The sequence below is a fragment of the Saccopteryx bilineata genome, chromosome 1 (genome assembly GCF_036850765.1).
Source record: "Saccopteryx bilineata isolate mSacBil1 chromosome 1, mSacBil1_pri_phased_curated, whole genome shotgun sequence".
Taxonomy (NCBI): Eukaryota; Metazoa; Chordata; class Mammalia; order Chiroptera; family Emballonuridae; genus Saccopteryx; species Saccopteryx bilineata.
In genome coordinates this window covers 44,070,398-44,086,603 of record NC_089490.1, presented here as the reverse complement: position 1 = coordinate 44,086,603, position 16,206 = coordinate 44,070,398, and the positions used below count along the sequence as shown (strand labels likewise).

Sequence of the window (16,206 nt, the reverse complement as noted above, 5' to 3'; positions counted from 1 at the left end):
TTTTATTTTCCACTTCAAGTTAACTATTCTGTATGGTGAAAGATAAAGATCAATGTACATTTTTGTTGTTGTTACTGTTAAGATTGTCCTTTTTCTATGGAATTACCTTGGCACTTCCATTAAAAATTAACTGACCTTGCCTGACTGGTGATGGTACAGTGGACAAAGTGTCAACCTGGGACACTGAGGACCCAGGTTCAAAACCCAAGGTCACCGGCTTGAATATGGCTCATCCAACCTGAGCATGGGGTTGCCGGCTTGAGCATAGGATCATCAACATGATCCCATGACCATGGGCTTGACCCTAGGTTGCTGGCTTAAGCAAGAGATCACTGGCTTGGCTGGAACCCCCCCAATCAAGGTACATATGAGAAGCAATCAATGAACAAGTGATACAACTACAAGTCGATGCTTCTCATCTCTCTCCCTTCCTGTCTGTCTGTCGGTCTCTCTCTCTGTCTCTAAAAGAAAAAAAAAAGTTAACTGACCTTAAATCTGAGTCTATTTCTTGACTATCAAGTTTCATTAATCTGTGTTTGTCCTTACACCAACACAACACTGTCTTGAATATAATAGCTTTACAATAATAACTGTTGAGATCAGGATGTGTAAGAACTCCAATGTTCTTCACAACTGTTCAGATTTTAAGGGGACCTTTGATTTTGCATTTCTTTATGAATTTTAGAATCAGCTAGTCATTTTCTACAAAAAAGCCTTCTGGGATTTTGACTGGAATCATGTTGAATCTAAACTTGGAGCCCTGGCCGGTTGACTCAGTGGTAGAGCATTGGCCTGACGTGCAGAAGTCCCAGGTTCGATTCCCGGCCAGGGCACACAGGAGAGGCGCCCATCTGCTTCTCCACCCCTCCCCCTCTCCTTCCTCTCTATCTCTCTCTTCCCCTCCCGCAGCCAAGGCTCCATTGGAGCAGAGATGGCCCGGGCGCTGGGGATGGCTCCTTGGCCTCTGCCCCAGGCGCTGGAGTGGCTCTGGTCACGGCAGAGCGACCCCCCCCCAGGGGCAGAGCATCGCCCCCTGGTGGGCAGAGCGTCGCCCCTGGTGGGCGTGCCGGGTGGATCCCGGTTGGGCGCATGCAGGAGTCTGTCTGACTGTCTCTCCCCGTTTCCGGCTTCGAAAAAATACAGGAAAAAAAAAAAAAAAGATAAACTTGGAAAAAAATGACATAAAGATTGTGTCTTCTAATCCATGAACATGGTGTATTTCTCCATTTCTTTAGGTATTCTTTAATTTCAGCAACCTTTGGTAGTTTCTAGCACACAAATCTTGCCCATATTTTGTAAATTTCTCTCTAAATTTTCATATTTTTATTATTACAAATGATAATTTTTATTTTAACTTTCAATTACTGCTTGCTAGCATACAGAAATCATTTTTTCTATGTTCACCTTGATTCCTACAACCCTGATAAACTCAATTACTGATTCTAATAACTCATAAATTTCTAAGGATTTGCTATATAAATAATCATGTTGCAAAGAGTTGGTTAAAGGATTCTTGCATGCATATATTTTTAAGATAAATTCTGTGAGAAAGGCTACTTTAAATTGTATTTATGTACTTCATCATCCTGTACTATCGTAAGTACATCCAAAGCAATACCTTTTATAAAAGTCTAGGTTCAACATATAATTTTTATCACAAATCCACTTGTAACCATGGTAATGCCTCTCAAAAATACCCATGTTCCAATCCCTGGAATCTGTAAATATGTTACCTTCTATGGCAAAAGAGATTTTGCAAGTGTGTTTAAGTTAAGGACCTTGTGATGGTTTTATCCTTGATTATCCATATAAACCCAATGTAATAACAAGGGTCTTTAAAAGAACCATATAAGAGCCCTGGCCGGTTACTCAGTCAGTTAAGAGCACCATCCCAAAAGGACAAGGTTGCAGAATCAATCCCCAGTCAGGGCACACACGGGAAGCAGCCAAGGAAAGCAAGTCTGAGTGGAACAACAAATAAATGCTTCTCTTCCCCTTCCCCTACCTCTGCCTTCCTCTCTTTGTCTTTAAAAATCAATAAAAATTGGCCCTGGCCGGTTGGCTCAGTGGTAGAGCATTGGCCTGGCGTGCAGAAGTCCCGGGTTCGATTCCCGGCCAGGGCACACAGGAGAAGCGCCATTTGCTTCTCCACCCCTACCCCCCTTCCTTCCTCTCTGTCTCTCTCTTCCCCTCCCGCAGCCGAGGCTCCATTGGAGCAAAGATGGCCTGGGTGCTGGGGATGGCTCCTTGGCCACTGCCCCAGGCGCTAGAGTGGCTCTGGTCGCAGAGTGACGCCCCGGAGGGGCAGAGCATCACCCCCTGGTGGGCAGAGCATTGCCCCCTGGTGGGTGTGCCGGGTGGATCCCAGTGGGGCGCATGCGGGAGTCTGTCTGACTGTCTTTCCCCATTTCCAGCTTCAGAAAAATACAAAAAAAAAAAAAAAAATCAATAAAAATTAAGCCCTCGCTGAATAGCTCAGTTGGTTGGAGCATCATTCTGGAGAGTAAAGGTTGTAGATTTGACTCCCCAGTCAGGGCACATACAGGAGCAGCTCGATGTTCCTGTCTCTCTCCCTACCTCTCTATCTCTCAAAAGAAAAAGAGCCATAAAAGCAGATATAATGATGGAAGAGAGCGAAAACAGGAGGGAGGGAGGGAGTTATAAAGGGGGAGCGGGGGAGAGATGGGAGAGGGGGAGAGATGAGAGAGGGGGAAAGATGGGAGAGGGAGGAAAGGGGAGAAGGGGGTAGAGGGGGGGGAGAAAGAGAGAGAGAGAGAGAGAGAGAGAGAGAGACATCTAAGATGACCCGCTGAAGATAGAGGGAAGATTATGAGGCAAACATCACAGGTGACATCTATAACATAACACTCATTTTGGACTCTAACCTAGAATTGTAACATGATAAACTTTGTTTTAAGTTAATAAATTTGTTATTTGTTATAGCAGTAGTAGAAAATTAATATACCAGTAAGTACCATAATTCACTTAAATAAAATACTCTTGCTAGTTTTTTATATCATATACCATCACCACCCCACAACCAAGAGCAACTTTCAAGAGCAGAAATGCATGAACACCTCTAGACTGAACTATAGTTTATAAACCTTCTTTTGGGAGATAAAGCTATCTTAATATGATTTCCCACAGAATTTTCAAAATCCCTTTATTTTCTTTTTAAGTTTGGGTTTGATGTGATCACTGGTCCTTGAAATGCACTCTTTACAAAAGATCAATGACAGCTATCTGAAGGTCTACCATCAGTCACTCCTAAAAGCAATCACTTGGATCTCTTGTGAAATGGAGACCAAAAACTGTTGGGGTGTGGAGTAGGGAGAGCAAACGGGGCACAGAGAATGGAGAATTATTAAAAAGCTTATAATTCTCTCCTCTTTGGACTCTCAAAGTCCTCACATTTACCATTCAGAATATATGTAAGCATGAAATAGCATATATTGCAACAGCAGCTAAACTCTGTGAAATATTTTTAAAAATCATTTCTATGTGGTACTATAGCTAAATGCCATATAGAGGTAACATAACTTTACCTTACATCACAGGTAGAAATTACGGACATTGAAAAATGTATAAATATTATACATGGTGACTGAAAACTGAACAGGCCTATAGGTCTTTTCTTTAGAATGATGATTAAAAAGGGGTCCTGGCTTTAGTTGCTAACTAGAAGAGGTAGTGCTTTCTTTGATTTTATTCTTCTCCAAAAAAGCTTAAAAATTAAATAGTTTCAAACAAAAGGACTCCTCAACCTGTGAGGAATATTCCTACATGGCTTGAGATAATTAAAGATAATACCAGGTAAAATTGCTCAGCAAGAATTAAGTCCTCATTGGAAAGCTTTAAAAACCATAAAGATGTTATAATTCAAATTCAATAAGACACAAAAATATAAACCCTCAATAACAGAATATTTTAAAAATTAACAATAGTAAATATATACTCAGGCCCTAGCCAGTTGGCTCAGTGGTAGAGCGTTGGCCTGGCCTGTGGAAGTCCCAGGTTCAATTCCCGGCCAGGGCACACAGGAGAAGCACCCATCTGCTTCTCCACCCTTCCCCCACTCCTTTCTCTCTGTCTCTTCCCCTCCCGCAGCCAAGGTTCCACTGGAGCAAAGCTGGCCCGGGTCCTGAGGATGGCTCCACTGTCTCCGCCTCAGGCACAAGAATGGGTCTGGTTGCAATGGAGCAACACCCCAGGTGGACATACCACTGCCCCTAGTGGGCTTGCTGGGTGGATCCCAGTTGGGTGCATGTGAGTCTGTCTATCTGCCTCCCCAACCCTCACCACAGAAAAATACAAAAACAAACAAACAAACAAAAAAACAGAACAGTAAAACTGACACAGAAGTGACTTGAGGCATGGGATTTAGAAAACAGATCATATCAGAACTGAAGTAACTGTGCAGTAAGTTTCAATGAGGTTGGAAACAACAGGTCACCAAGCAAGTCAGAGGCAAAGCTTGAACTCAAACCTAGCTTTACTCACTTAACCGAGGCTCTTTCAATCCTCTCATGTGTCTATGGTTTAAAATGCTAGGGTAGATGATCAGTACCTGACCTAAGTACATAATTGCATTAATAGAACACAAAATTTTAAAGAAGACAAAAAAAAAAAAAAAAAAACCACCACAAAAGGATTAGTGTGCAGTCAATTGATTTGTAAAACAGAGTTTAGTGATCAGAAAAAATATTGTTTTGTTTATATTAGTATTTTGAAGTTATGGTGGTTCTATTTGATGCAAAGAGATAAGTTAAAGACACTGTCCACAGTGGAACACATTTGGCAATTATTTCTTTGATAAATTAAGTCAGCTTGACGGTGAGTCTTGTGCTAACAATAACCTCTCCTTATCACAAAATTTCAACTGCAAAAGTATATCCTATTTTTCATGCCTCTGAACATGTAGTTAACAGCACTGACACCTGAGGCAGATCTCCTGGGTTCAAATCCTGACTCTACAGTCCAAATTCCCACTTCCATATCACCCCAATAAAGCCAGAATTTCCTCTCATTCTCACATCTGCTCCTCTGGGCTGTACCCTGGATAGTAGGTTAGGATCTAGAGCTAGCTGAGATATGCTTAGACTCCAACATATCCTGTTAAACATACTAGAGGAAAATATATAGTACCAATTATATTAGGCCCCCAAGACCACTCTCAAGTTCAGTAATTTGTAAAAACTGTAGGGAAAACAGCTGTGTTAGGCTTGCTCACTTGCACTTTGCATTAGTGTGTGAGCATGTGGTAGAGCCACATGTTCATAACTTATGTAAGACTACAGGTGGATTTGCCCTCAGGGTGGATTTTGGTTTGCCCATCCAACACTGCAAGGGGCTGTTTTGCTGTTTGTTCGCCTGCCGCTATGAGAAGAGGTTTACCCCTCGCCATTGCCTCCTCCACCATTGTGAGAATCTATTAAACAGAAATGGCCCAACATTTTCCAGCTCTTCAGTTCCTCGACTGTCTGCCTGAATCCAATGTGACCCTGCCTGGTCTTGGCCACCAGCATTACATTTGACATAATGGGCAGGATTCGAATCAGATCTGTATGGAACCGCCAACAGCCTTGAAGGGTGGAACAGAGGAGTGGCCGCTCTTCTCCAGCATATGGTTCCCCATGCTCTCCTTTTGGGGGCCATGGGCTGTTTTTTATAGCTTGCCCTGCAAGCAGAAACTGAAAACTCTGGGTAAGAGGCTGCAAAAGGTCAAAAGCTTCAGGATGAGCTGCAGACTGAATGTTGACAGTGGCTTGAACTGCAACAGTTGCTGGAGAAGGAAGCTGACTGCTATAGAGAGCTCCAGTGTGAAATGCAGGCTGAACACCAACAGCACCTGGAACTGGAACAGTCACTGGAGAAAGAATTGTAGGTTCAAAAGCTTCCATTTGCCCTAGAAACCAAACACACAGCAATGCTGTTAGAGAAACAACTGTAGGTTTAAGACCTCAAGTTCCAGCTTCAGGCTGAGAGCCGGCAGCCGCAAGAGCCAAAGTGGTTGCTGAAGGAGCTGTATTCTTGCCAGAAGGGTGGCTCTGAGTCAGTGGTACCAGGTGATTCCAACTCCTCTACAACTTCTGGCAGACTTAGAGCTGGGCTGGTGATCACCCAGACGGTATAAAACCAGCAGTCAAGAGTGCCTCAGGGGCAGGCACAACCCTCTCCACAGGTAGTTGAGCACTCTGTAGTCTGGCCCTACACCCAGACAGAACTGATGGAGCTAGGGGCAAAATTCAGGCAGAAACCCACTGAGTCCTAGCAGCCTGATTCCTGCGGTTGTAGTACATAGGGGTGGATGGCATCATGCTCTCTGGAAACGAGATGGAGAATTAGCCACCATTACCACACACTCCTCCTTGGGGCAGCATCTTCAGAACTGTCATAACAACCTAGGAAACCATACCCTATTAGAATGGGTAATGGCTGCCATATATACAGTCTGGCAGAATGGAGACTTGCCAGGGACAGTGAGTCAGTGACAGTCCTATACTGAGCTGCAGCAGGTCCTCCAGGAACTGGGTATAAGGAATGCTGCTTTCAACCTGAGGTCCTGAGGGCCAGATGAAGAAGTGTTTACAACACGGATACAGGACCTCATTCTCTGTAGTGCCCCGTCAGCCCTTTATGGGTCACTAGTGGCTATCTTGAGTCCCTGTGTTGGGCAGCCCATCAATGCAGTTACACAAAAAGTGTCATATTTGGAGGGAGGGGAGGCAGCATGAAATCATAAGACTGTGAGGCTGCTGCCTGTGCTGCTCCCCACCAACTAACAAGAGAAACAAGCCTGGAAAGGTTATCCAAACACAGGTGTGGGTATATTTTATTGTGGCCAGAGCAGATAGGGAGAAATTAGATGGCAGGTACTGTTAGAACTTTGGAGGTTGCTTAAGCCACAACAGAGGTTTCAGCCACTGAAAAAGCAGAGGAAGGTGGGCAGCCCTGGCAGTTGCCAAGCAAATAGCTGGTATTCAGGCTACACTGCTGCATGATTACTTGTTGAAGACAGCTGAGGGAGAGGAGGATCCCCTATACCAGGCATCCCCAAACTACGGCCCCCTGAGGCCATTTATTCAGTCCCCTGCCGCACTTCCGAAAGGGGCACCTCTTTCATTGGTGGTCAGTGAGAGGAGCATTGTATGTGGCGGCTCTCCAACGGCATGAGGGACAGTGAACTGGCCCCCTGTGTAAAAAGTTTGGGGACTCCTGCATACCCATTTTTCCAGTTTGATAGGGGGAAGACCAAGGGACTCATTTGACAGAGATGGGGGCAAGGGCCAGAGACCCCATGTGAAATGGGCAATCCACTAGGCCCCTTCTAATGTGCAGCACGTGTTGGCCTTAGAAGATAATAGGTGCTTTTTGGCAGCAGCAACTAAGAAAACTATCAAGGCGGCACAGGCCTTGAATGTGTTTGACCCTGCCAAGACCTGTGAGCTTGGACCTCTCTAAGGGGTTTGGATTGGGCTTGTGGCAATGGACAGAGCACTTATGGGAAGGCACTGAAGTCTGTTAATAAAGAGCTGTATGGCTAGTTGCCTGTAGTGGACTTTTACCTTGACAATTTGCATGGACAGCCCTGGCCAGTTGGCTCAGTGGTAGAGCGTCAGCCTGGCGTGCAGGAGTCCCGGGTTCAATTCCCGGCCAGGGCACACAGGAGAAGCCATCTGCTTCTCCAACCCTCCCCCTCTCTTTCCTCTCTCTCTCTTCACCTCCCACAGCCAAGGCTCCATTGGAGCAAAGTTAGCCCGGGCGCTGAGGATGGCTCTGTGGCCTCTGCCTCAGGCGCTAGAATGGCTCTGGTCACAACAGAGCAACGCCCCAGATGGGCAGAGCATCGCCCCCTGGTGGGCATGCCGGGTGGATCCCAGTCGGGTGCATGCGGGAGTCTGTCTGACTGCCTCCCCGTTTCCAGCTTCAGAAACATACAAAAAAAAATTTTTTTTAAATAAATAAATATAAATAAAGACAATTTGCATGGACTGCTGGGCTGTCTACTGTGGATGGTCACTGAGCAGTGTAATAGACTCTTGAATTGCAACCAGATGGGGGCACCAGCTCCCTTGCTGAATGGCTATGCCGCTTGTGGACAGTACTATAAATATAAGAGACCTTGATGGGGGGCGGGGGGTCAGGGCACCTGTGGAGGCCATCTGGCACCAGGAAGCTGCTCTTACCCAATTACAGAGATGCACCAAGGACACTTTCTTGGCATGGCCCTGGACTGTACAGGCCCTTCCACCTCACTTACCATGGGGTAAGGGGGCTAGAGGTGGGCCTCCAGTTACCTCTCTGGGTAGAGTGCTCGGGGAGGCATTGTGAAGGGCACCTTTGTAATTACCATTTTTGCTATAGCTTGTGCCTATAAGGTGGTTACTGAAGTCTGTACTGTTTCTGTTTATGTAATATACCTCACTCCTTGCACAGGGACCATTGCAGAAGATACCTGTTGGGTAGATTGTGAGGCAAGCAACCCTAAAGGGGTGGAATGTGGGGAAAACAGCTGTGGTAGGCTTGCTTGCTTGTACTTTGCCTGACTAGTGAGCACGTGGCAGCGCCACCTGTGTTTAGTCTATGTAAGGCTGGCTGCTTGCCCTCAGGGTGCATGGCGGATTGTAGACTGCCTGCCCACGACTGTGAGGGGCCGCTGTGCTGTTTGTTTACCTGAGAAGCAGTTTTCCCCTGCCTGTTTGCTCGTCCACTATTGCGAGACTCTATTAAACGGGAATGGCCAACACTTTCCGGCTCCAGTTTCCCTACCACCAGCCCGAATCCAATGTGAACCTGGCTGGCCTCGGCCACCGGCATTACACCCTAGGATTCAAAAACCTTGACTCTGACTACCACAAAACTTTTGGGCTAGAGGCACATTTTCATGCCAACTTATACTTGTCCAGAATCAGAGCCAGTATTATTGTGGATAAAACTTTAAATACTCAGGAGAGGCTGCTAAGCATGTTATAGCTCATTGTCTGTATGCATTGTTCTATTATTGGATTTCCTAAACTGGTTAAACTGAAAATGCTCCTACATATGGAGCAAAAGCGTTTACTGTATTTTGTCATTCTTACAATCTTTAAAGTTAAGGTATTATTAAAGTGTACCCAGCAAATATTTTAAGGTAAATTTAAAAAAATTTTAAAGGGGGGGAGTCATATCCTGAAACTCCTACGGGTCTACAATATCATGCTTTTTACTTAAAAAAAAATTTAATTTCTTTTGAATGCTGATGAACAGGAGATGCCAAATCTTTTTCCCCTGCAAACTACTACCTTCTCTATTTGATCCAGCTAATAACACTGTTTTGTCTTTTTCCAAATAGCTCCAGATATATGGAAAATATTTATATAGGCGAATGGGGATCCTCAAACCTCTCAGCGAGATCTTCTGAGCATGGCTTTTAAGATATCAAGAGGCATAAAAAACCCAATAGAGATCAGGGAACTACCAGCTTTTAGGATATGCCCTTAAAGGCTCCAACACCCCAAAGGGGTCTCATAGGATGCCATCTGGGTCCTGCTTCAATAGTGGAAAGGAAGGTCATTGAGCTAAAGCCTGCCAGACTTTCATGCCTCTGCTGTGAGGAAACAGGGACACTGAAAGGTAGGCTTCCCCCTCACTCCTCTAAGGGAGGGTTCAGTCTCTTCCAGCCCTGCTCCAGCCACCTATGACCTAACCTTGCCAAGAATACTGGGGTTTGCCACTGAAGGCTGAAGGTGCCCAGGGCCATCAGCCCCATCTACGACACTGTGGACGAGCCTAGGGTATTTCTTCCAAGAAGCAGGTAAACTGATCTCATTTGCACAAGGGCCACTTAACTACATCTTGCCTGAATAGTCAGGTTTTTTATTCTTCCTTCGAAGATCTCTGTTGTGGGTGCTGATAGTCCTATTTTCTGCTGCTTTGTTTAATATACAGTGTTTCCTTTATTCCTCCTACCTCAATGCCCCACTCATATTTCAGGCTGGGACCTACTCCTAATTTAGAGCTCTCTTTCCTCCTTTTGCCAACTTCTATTATGAATCTACCTTTGCCACCCACCTTAGGGTATCCCAAGGTTCTCTTTACCAAGCCACAGTCGCAGAGCTCCAGGGAAAAGCAACCTGGTCTCATTTCTCCAGGCAGAGGAGAACAGAAGCTCCATATCCACACATGCTGCAGATGGCTTTTCCAGTCTACCTGAATCATTACCAGCTAGAAGCAGCGGTCATTGGGACTTGGACGTGAGCTGCGAAGTATAGAATTGTAACAATTCCAGTGCCATGCGGACTTTTCCTGGATGTGGACTTTTCCTGGACTCCTGTTCCTTGTGACAGCTCCTAACAGACTGAACTGAGGTTAGGTTGCATTTTTCAGGGATTTGGCATGGTGTTGAGGCCAACTTGGACTTGGTGAACATGTTAAGGACACTACTCTTTTATGGATTCTTGCTGTATTGGCCAAAAGTTTGCTTAAAGGTTTTAATCACTGTAAAAAAAAAAAAAATAGAGGCCCTGGCCGGTTGGCTCAGCGGTAGAGCGTCGGCCTGGTGTGCAGGAGTCCCGGGTTCGATTCCTGGCCAGGGCACACAGCAGAGGCGCCCATTTGCTTCTCCACCCCTCCCCCTCTCCTTCCTCTCTGTCTCTCTCTTCCCCTCCCGCAGCCAAGGCTCCATTGGAGCAAAGATGGCCCAGGCGCTGGAGATGGCTCTGTGGCCTCTGCTTCAGGCGCTAGATTGGCTCTGGACACAACAGAGCGACACCCCAGAGGGGCAGAGCATCGCCCCCTGGTGGGCATGCCGGGTGGATCCTGGTCGGGCGCATGCGGGAATCTGTCTGACTGCCTCCTCGTTTCCAGCTTCAGAAAAATGGGGAAAAAAAAAATAGAAGACTAGATAAAGAAGATGTGGCACATATACACCATGGTGTACTATTCAGCCATAAGAAATGATGACATTGGATCACTTAAAACAAAATGGTGGGATCTTGATAACATTATACGAAGTGAAATAAGTAAATCAAAAAAAAACAAGAACTGCAGAATTCCATACATTGGTGGGTCATAAAAACAAGACTAAGAGACATGGACAAGAATGTGGTGGTTATGGGGGCGGGGGAGGGAAGGAGGAAGAGGGGAAAGGGGTGGGGGAGGGGCACAAAGAAAACTAGATAGAAGGTGACGGAGGACAATCTGACTTTGGGTGATGGGTATGCAACAGAATTGAATGACAAGATAACCTAGACATGTTTTTTTTGAATATATGTAAATATATGTACCCTGATTTATTGATGTCACCCCATTAAAATAAAAATTTATTTATATAAAAAAAAAGAAAACGTTCTGGAGATGGATAGTGGTGATGGTTGCACAGCAATGAGAAAGTAGTAAATGCCACTAAAGGGTACACTAAAAATTGTTAAAATGGTAAATTTTATATTATGTATATTTTAACACAATAAAAATTACTTTTCCTAAAAAAAACAACTTTAAATACTAAGAACTAAATTTCTAAGTTAGCATGGGACTCTAAATCCTCACTGCTCCATAAGTACCAACTAATTACCAACAGAATATTGAATGAAGCCAGGGAGAGAGAATGCAGCTACATCTGCCTGTTCTTACTCTCCAATGGCTCACCAAATTTGTTGAGTAGTGTCAACAACAGGAAACTGGTACCTATGTCATCCCTTTCTCTTTCCTTACCTCCTATATACTGTCAATTTAGAAAACACAAACCGGAAACTCAGTAAGAAAACGTCAAAATCCAAATGACATACCTCTGCCAACTATGCTGCTCATAAAAATTAAAGGATATTTTATAGCTTCATATTCATTTTGAAATATCCCCTAATTTTTGTGAGGAGTATGTTTTAAGTCAACAGAATAAGGTAATATCTAAGCCTAAACTTTAATTATTGGCACATGTTCTCAAACAGCACTAGGAAAAGCATTCTTTGAAAAAAATTGAGTTAACTAACCTTAACTTTACTTTTTGGCATATGTTCTCAAATAGCAATGGGAGGGGCATTCTTTGAAAGAAGAAAATTGAGTTAACTCTAAAATACATGAAAAGCTTGATGTAGAGTTTACCAGACAGTAAAGAAAACACACACACACACACAAAATGCACACACATACACAGAGTATGGGACCTCTTTATAATAACTGTAGAATAGGACCTTTAGCTTGTATTTTTTTTTTTTTTTTTCAGAAAATTTTTTTTCTTTTTTTTTTTTTTTTTTACTTTTTATTTATTCATTTTAGAGAGGAGAGGGAGAGACAGAGAGGAGAGACAGAGAGAGAGAAGGGGGGAGGAGCAGGAAGCATCAACTCCCATATGTGCCTTGACCAGGCAAGCCCAGGGTTTTGAACCGGCAACCTCAGCGTTTCCAGGTCGACGCTTTATCCACTGCGCCACCACAGGTCAGGCTAGCTTGTATTTTAAAAGTATATTTAGCCCTGGCCGGTTGGCTCAGCGGTAGAGCGTCGGCCTAGCGTGCGGAGGACCCGAGTTCGATTCCCAGCCAGGGCACACAGGAGAAGCGCCCATTTGCTTCTCCACACCTCCGCCTCGCTTTCCTCTCTGTCTCTCTCTTCCCCTCCCGCAGCCAAGGCTCCATTGGAGCAAAGATGGCCCGGGCACTGGGGATGGCTCTGTGGCCTCTGCCTCAGGCGCTAGAGTGGCTCTGGTCGCAACATGGCAACGCCCAGGATGGGCAGAGCATCGCCCCCTGGTGGGCAGAGCGTCCCCCATGGTGGGCGTGCCGGGTGGATCCCGGTCGGGCGCATGCGGGAGTCTGTCTGACTGTCTCTCCCTGTTTCCAGCTTCAGAAAAATGAAAAAAAAAAAAAGTATATTTAGTCTGAATTTCACTGCCTATATTTACTATGTCATCTGGCAAATATAATACATCTAAAATCATGTAAAAAGCCAAGAATTCTATTAAAAGAGCTCATAAGTGGGTTCGATCAATAACTCAAAAACTTTACAAAATGTATTTAATTACATCATTTGTCCAATCATGTCAAATTTTTCAATTACAACCATGAAATCAAATCTAATTAAACCAGTAACTGTCTTTAAGTGTGATTTTTTTCCAGAAAAATCAAGTTAAAACAGTGAAATACTTTAGAAGGTCATTTTAACATTATTCTAGATTTAGTAGCAACAAGAAAAGTAACGCTCTCTCTGAACCATGACTATGGAGTTTGTGCCCTTCACGCTGCACCCTTGAACTCTTGACACTTTTCTCTCCCACTTCCTCTACTTCTCAAAAACAAACAAATCCACAAACAAAATACCAAAAACCAAAATAAAAAAGACATGTATTCGATATATTGCTATTCACCTTAGTAGCAATACAAACAGTGAGCAAAACTAATGCTCCCTATTCCTCAGGCCAAAAGAAATAAAACTCTTGTACATGATTCTCCTTCCCCACCTCAAAAAAAGTGAATGGTTAACTATGGTAAATAATGCCTTTTAAAAAATCCTATAAATTATTTTAAAAAACACTAATGAAAATCTGAGTTTAGAAAGTACTTTCTGGGGGAAAGATACTTTGAACAAAAATGATTTTTCAATTATTTCTATACCTAAATTACTGAAGCTTATTATTTTTAATGATTTCATGTTCACTAGCATCTCGACTTAACCATGTTACTTATTACTCAAAATGCATACTATATAACCTCAGCTTCTTTCTTTTTCTGGCCTTTCAAAGGCCCATTTTACAGTTTTACTAGTGCATCAATGAATGAGCAGTTGAGCCTAATACAGACTAGTATTACCGCAAAACACCACACACATAATATCAGGTAAACAAATATTACAATAATCGGGCATTTTTAAATCATTACCTGAAAGGTCACACAGAATATAAGGTTGGCTCAATCCAGTTGAAAGGTGCTCCGAAGATATTCTATTACAGTAATCCAGTACCTGCTATGGCAGTGAGGTAACTGGCTGATGCTGTGTAGCTAAGCCAAATCAAACATCAGCCTACTGAAACGTGACTCATTTATACAGTATTATAGAACAGCAAGGCTTCAGGAAAAGTCTAGGTCAAATACTGCAGAAACCTTAAATAACATTCCCAAAGACTGACTCCGGTTCTGGAGAAGTACCTATTTCTCACCGAATAAACAAACCAACCAGTTTACAAATAAGCAAGATCTCTGCCTAACCACACGAGATTGTTTTTTAAAACCTGAAACACGTTTCCCCTCGGATTAGCTGTAAGACGTTAAATGCAAATCAGATCTCTAAATTCAAAACATACAGGCTAAAAACAGTGTCTATTCCAAAGGCTAAGGCCAAAGCCCTCCAACTGAACTAAAATTCGGGGTTTTTTTTACATCTCGGGACAGTTAAAATGTACCTTCAACGTTGATGAGGCACACAAACCTGTCTGTGTCCATATATTCTCCCAAAATAGCTGGTCAGAGATTTTAATTATTAAAACCTTCAGGAACATTGTTCACTACCCAACAGACTCATGTAATGAAATTCCCATTCCTTCTGCCTAATAACATACTAAAAAACTACTAATAGTAATAATAGAGACCCTTCCCTTATTGTTTTCTTCAGTAAAACTGCAATCCCCCCCAAAAGACCACTATTCTCTTTATCAGGAAGCAGAAGCAAAAACCCTGTACAAAGCTGTCAGATAGGTAGGTAGGGCTCCACCTGGGACACTAAGCCTCGGAGCCCGAAGAGGCAGAATGAAGTTACCGGGGAGGATCGAGGGGCGGCTGGAGACTTAAGGTGGCCCCACCCACGGAGGCACCTGTGAGCCACGGCGGGAGAAGGACAACCCTGTAACCCCAAGCGGCGCCCAAGCCGGCGCCAGGTTCCGCGCTCCTACACCCGCCCCGGCCCCGCGCAGGGTCCCAGCTTCGTGCACCGGCTGCCCCGGGGCCGAGCAGGAGAGGAGGCTGGGGCCAGGGACGGCGCCCGCGGGCCCGAGCTCGCCGCCGCTCGGGCGGGGATGAGGGTCCACTCCAGCCCCGCGCCAGCCCTCCCGTCAGGGCCGGGGCCGACCGGCCGCAGTCGCAGCCACGGGAAGGTCACCGGCTGCAGGAGGCCCGGGCCAGGGGCGGCGACGCCCGCGCTACCTTTGGCCTCGCAGTCGGCGCAGTACTTGTTGTCCTCCTCCCTCAGCAGCTTGGACAGGATGAGCTGGTGCTGCTCGTTCAGCTTTTGAGACTTCTCCCGGCAGGAGCGCGTCGCCATCTCGGCAGCCGGGCGGGGAGCCCGGAACAGCGGCAGCGGTGGCGGCGGACGCGGGCAGGAGCCGGGCTGGAGAGACGCGCCGCCGGGACCGCGGGCGGACTCAGCCCAGGAAGCGGCGGCGGCGGCGGCGGCGGCTGAAACAGGAGGAGGAGCGGCGGCGGCGGCGGTGGCAGCGCCGACGTGTCCCGCCTCCTCGCCGGGCCGGCCCCGCACGCACCGCCCGAGCCGGCAGGGGAGGTGGGGGTGGAGGGGCGGGGCCTTGGCTTCCGGGTGGTGCCGCAGGAAGGAGTCCGGGCGCCGAGCATGCTGCGCAGGCGCCGAACTTCCCGGGAAGCCGGCCCGCGCTCTACCCGCGCAAGGCTGCAAGGTGATTCGAGAGAACAATCTCGTGCTGCCCGCTGTAGGTTTCCATATGTTTGAAACGTGACTGACCCCGTCAAGGAAAGTGGCCTTCACTTGCTTTCTTGGCATTGCTCTTTATGGCACAGCATTGGAAATGCAGAAATAAAAGTGACCGGGTGGATTTGTTTATTCACCTGCAGTTTTGAAACAGGCACCGCCCTAGAAGCTAGAGACCTATAGAATTAAAAATAGACAAAGCATCCTGACCTGTGGTGGTGCAGTGGATAGAGCTCGACCTGAAATGCTAAGATGACGAGTTCGTACACCGGTGTGGCCAGATCAAGGCACAAAGGAGAAGCAATTATAATGCTTCCCGCCACCGTCCACCCCGTTTTCTCTCTCTCTCTCTCTCTCTCTCTCTCTCTCTCTACTTTCTCTAAAATCAATAAGTAAATTTTTTTAAATAAAATAAGGCCCTGGATGGTGACTCAGTGGATAGAGCATCAGCCTGGCATATGGACGTCTGGGATTCGATTCCTAGTCAAGACACACTGGAGAAGTGACCCATCTACTTCTTCCCCACTCCCTCTCCCCCTTTCCTCCCATCCCCCTTCTGTCCCTTTTCCCCTCCTGCAGCCAGTG

At 45.6% G+C, this 16,206-nt stretch overlaps 1 protein-coding gene across 2 annotated transcripts in view; it reads right to left on the bottom strand.

Annotated features, from left to right (window-relative positions):
- Positions 1–15,442, bottom strand: part of SMAP1 (small ArfGAP 1) — a 155,689-nt gene extending 140,247 nt beyond the window's left edge. Inside the window, exon 1 of one of the 2 annotated variants that reach the window (XM_066253295.1) lies at positions 15,105–15,442. In XM_066253295.1, coding sequence (XP_066109392.1) covers positions 15,105–15,222 — 118 coding nt within the window. In that variant the 5' untranslated portion in view covers positions 15,223–15,442. The remainder of the gene's footprint in view (positions 1–15,104) is intronic. The other variant, XM_066253302.1, reaches the window with a different exon arrangement.
- Between the last annotated feature and the right edge of the window lie 764 nt (positions 15,443–16,206).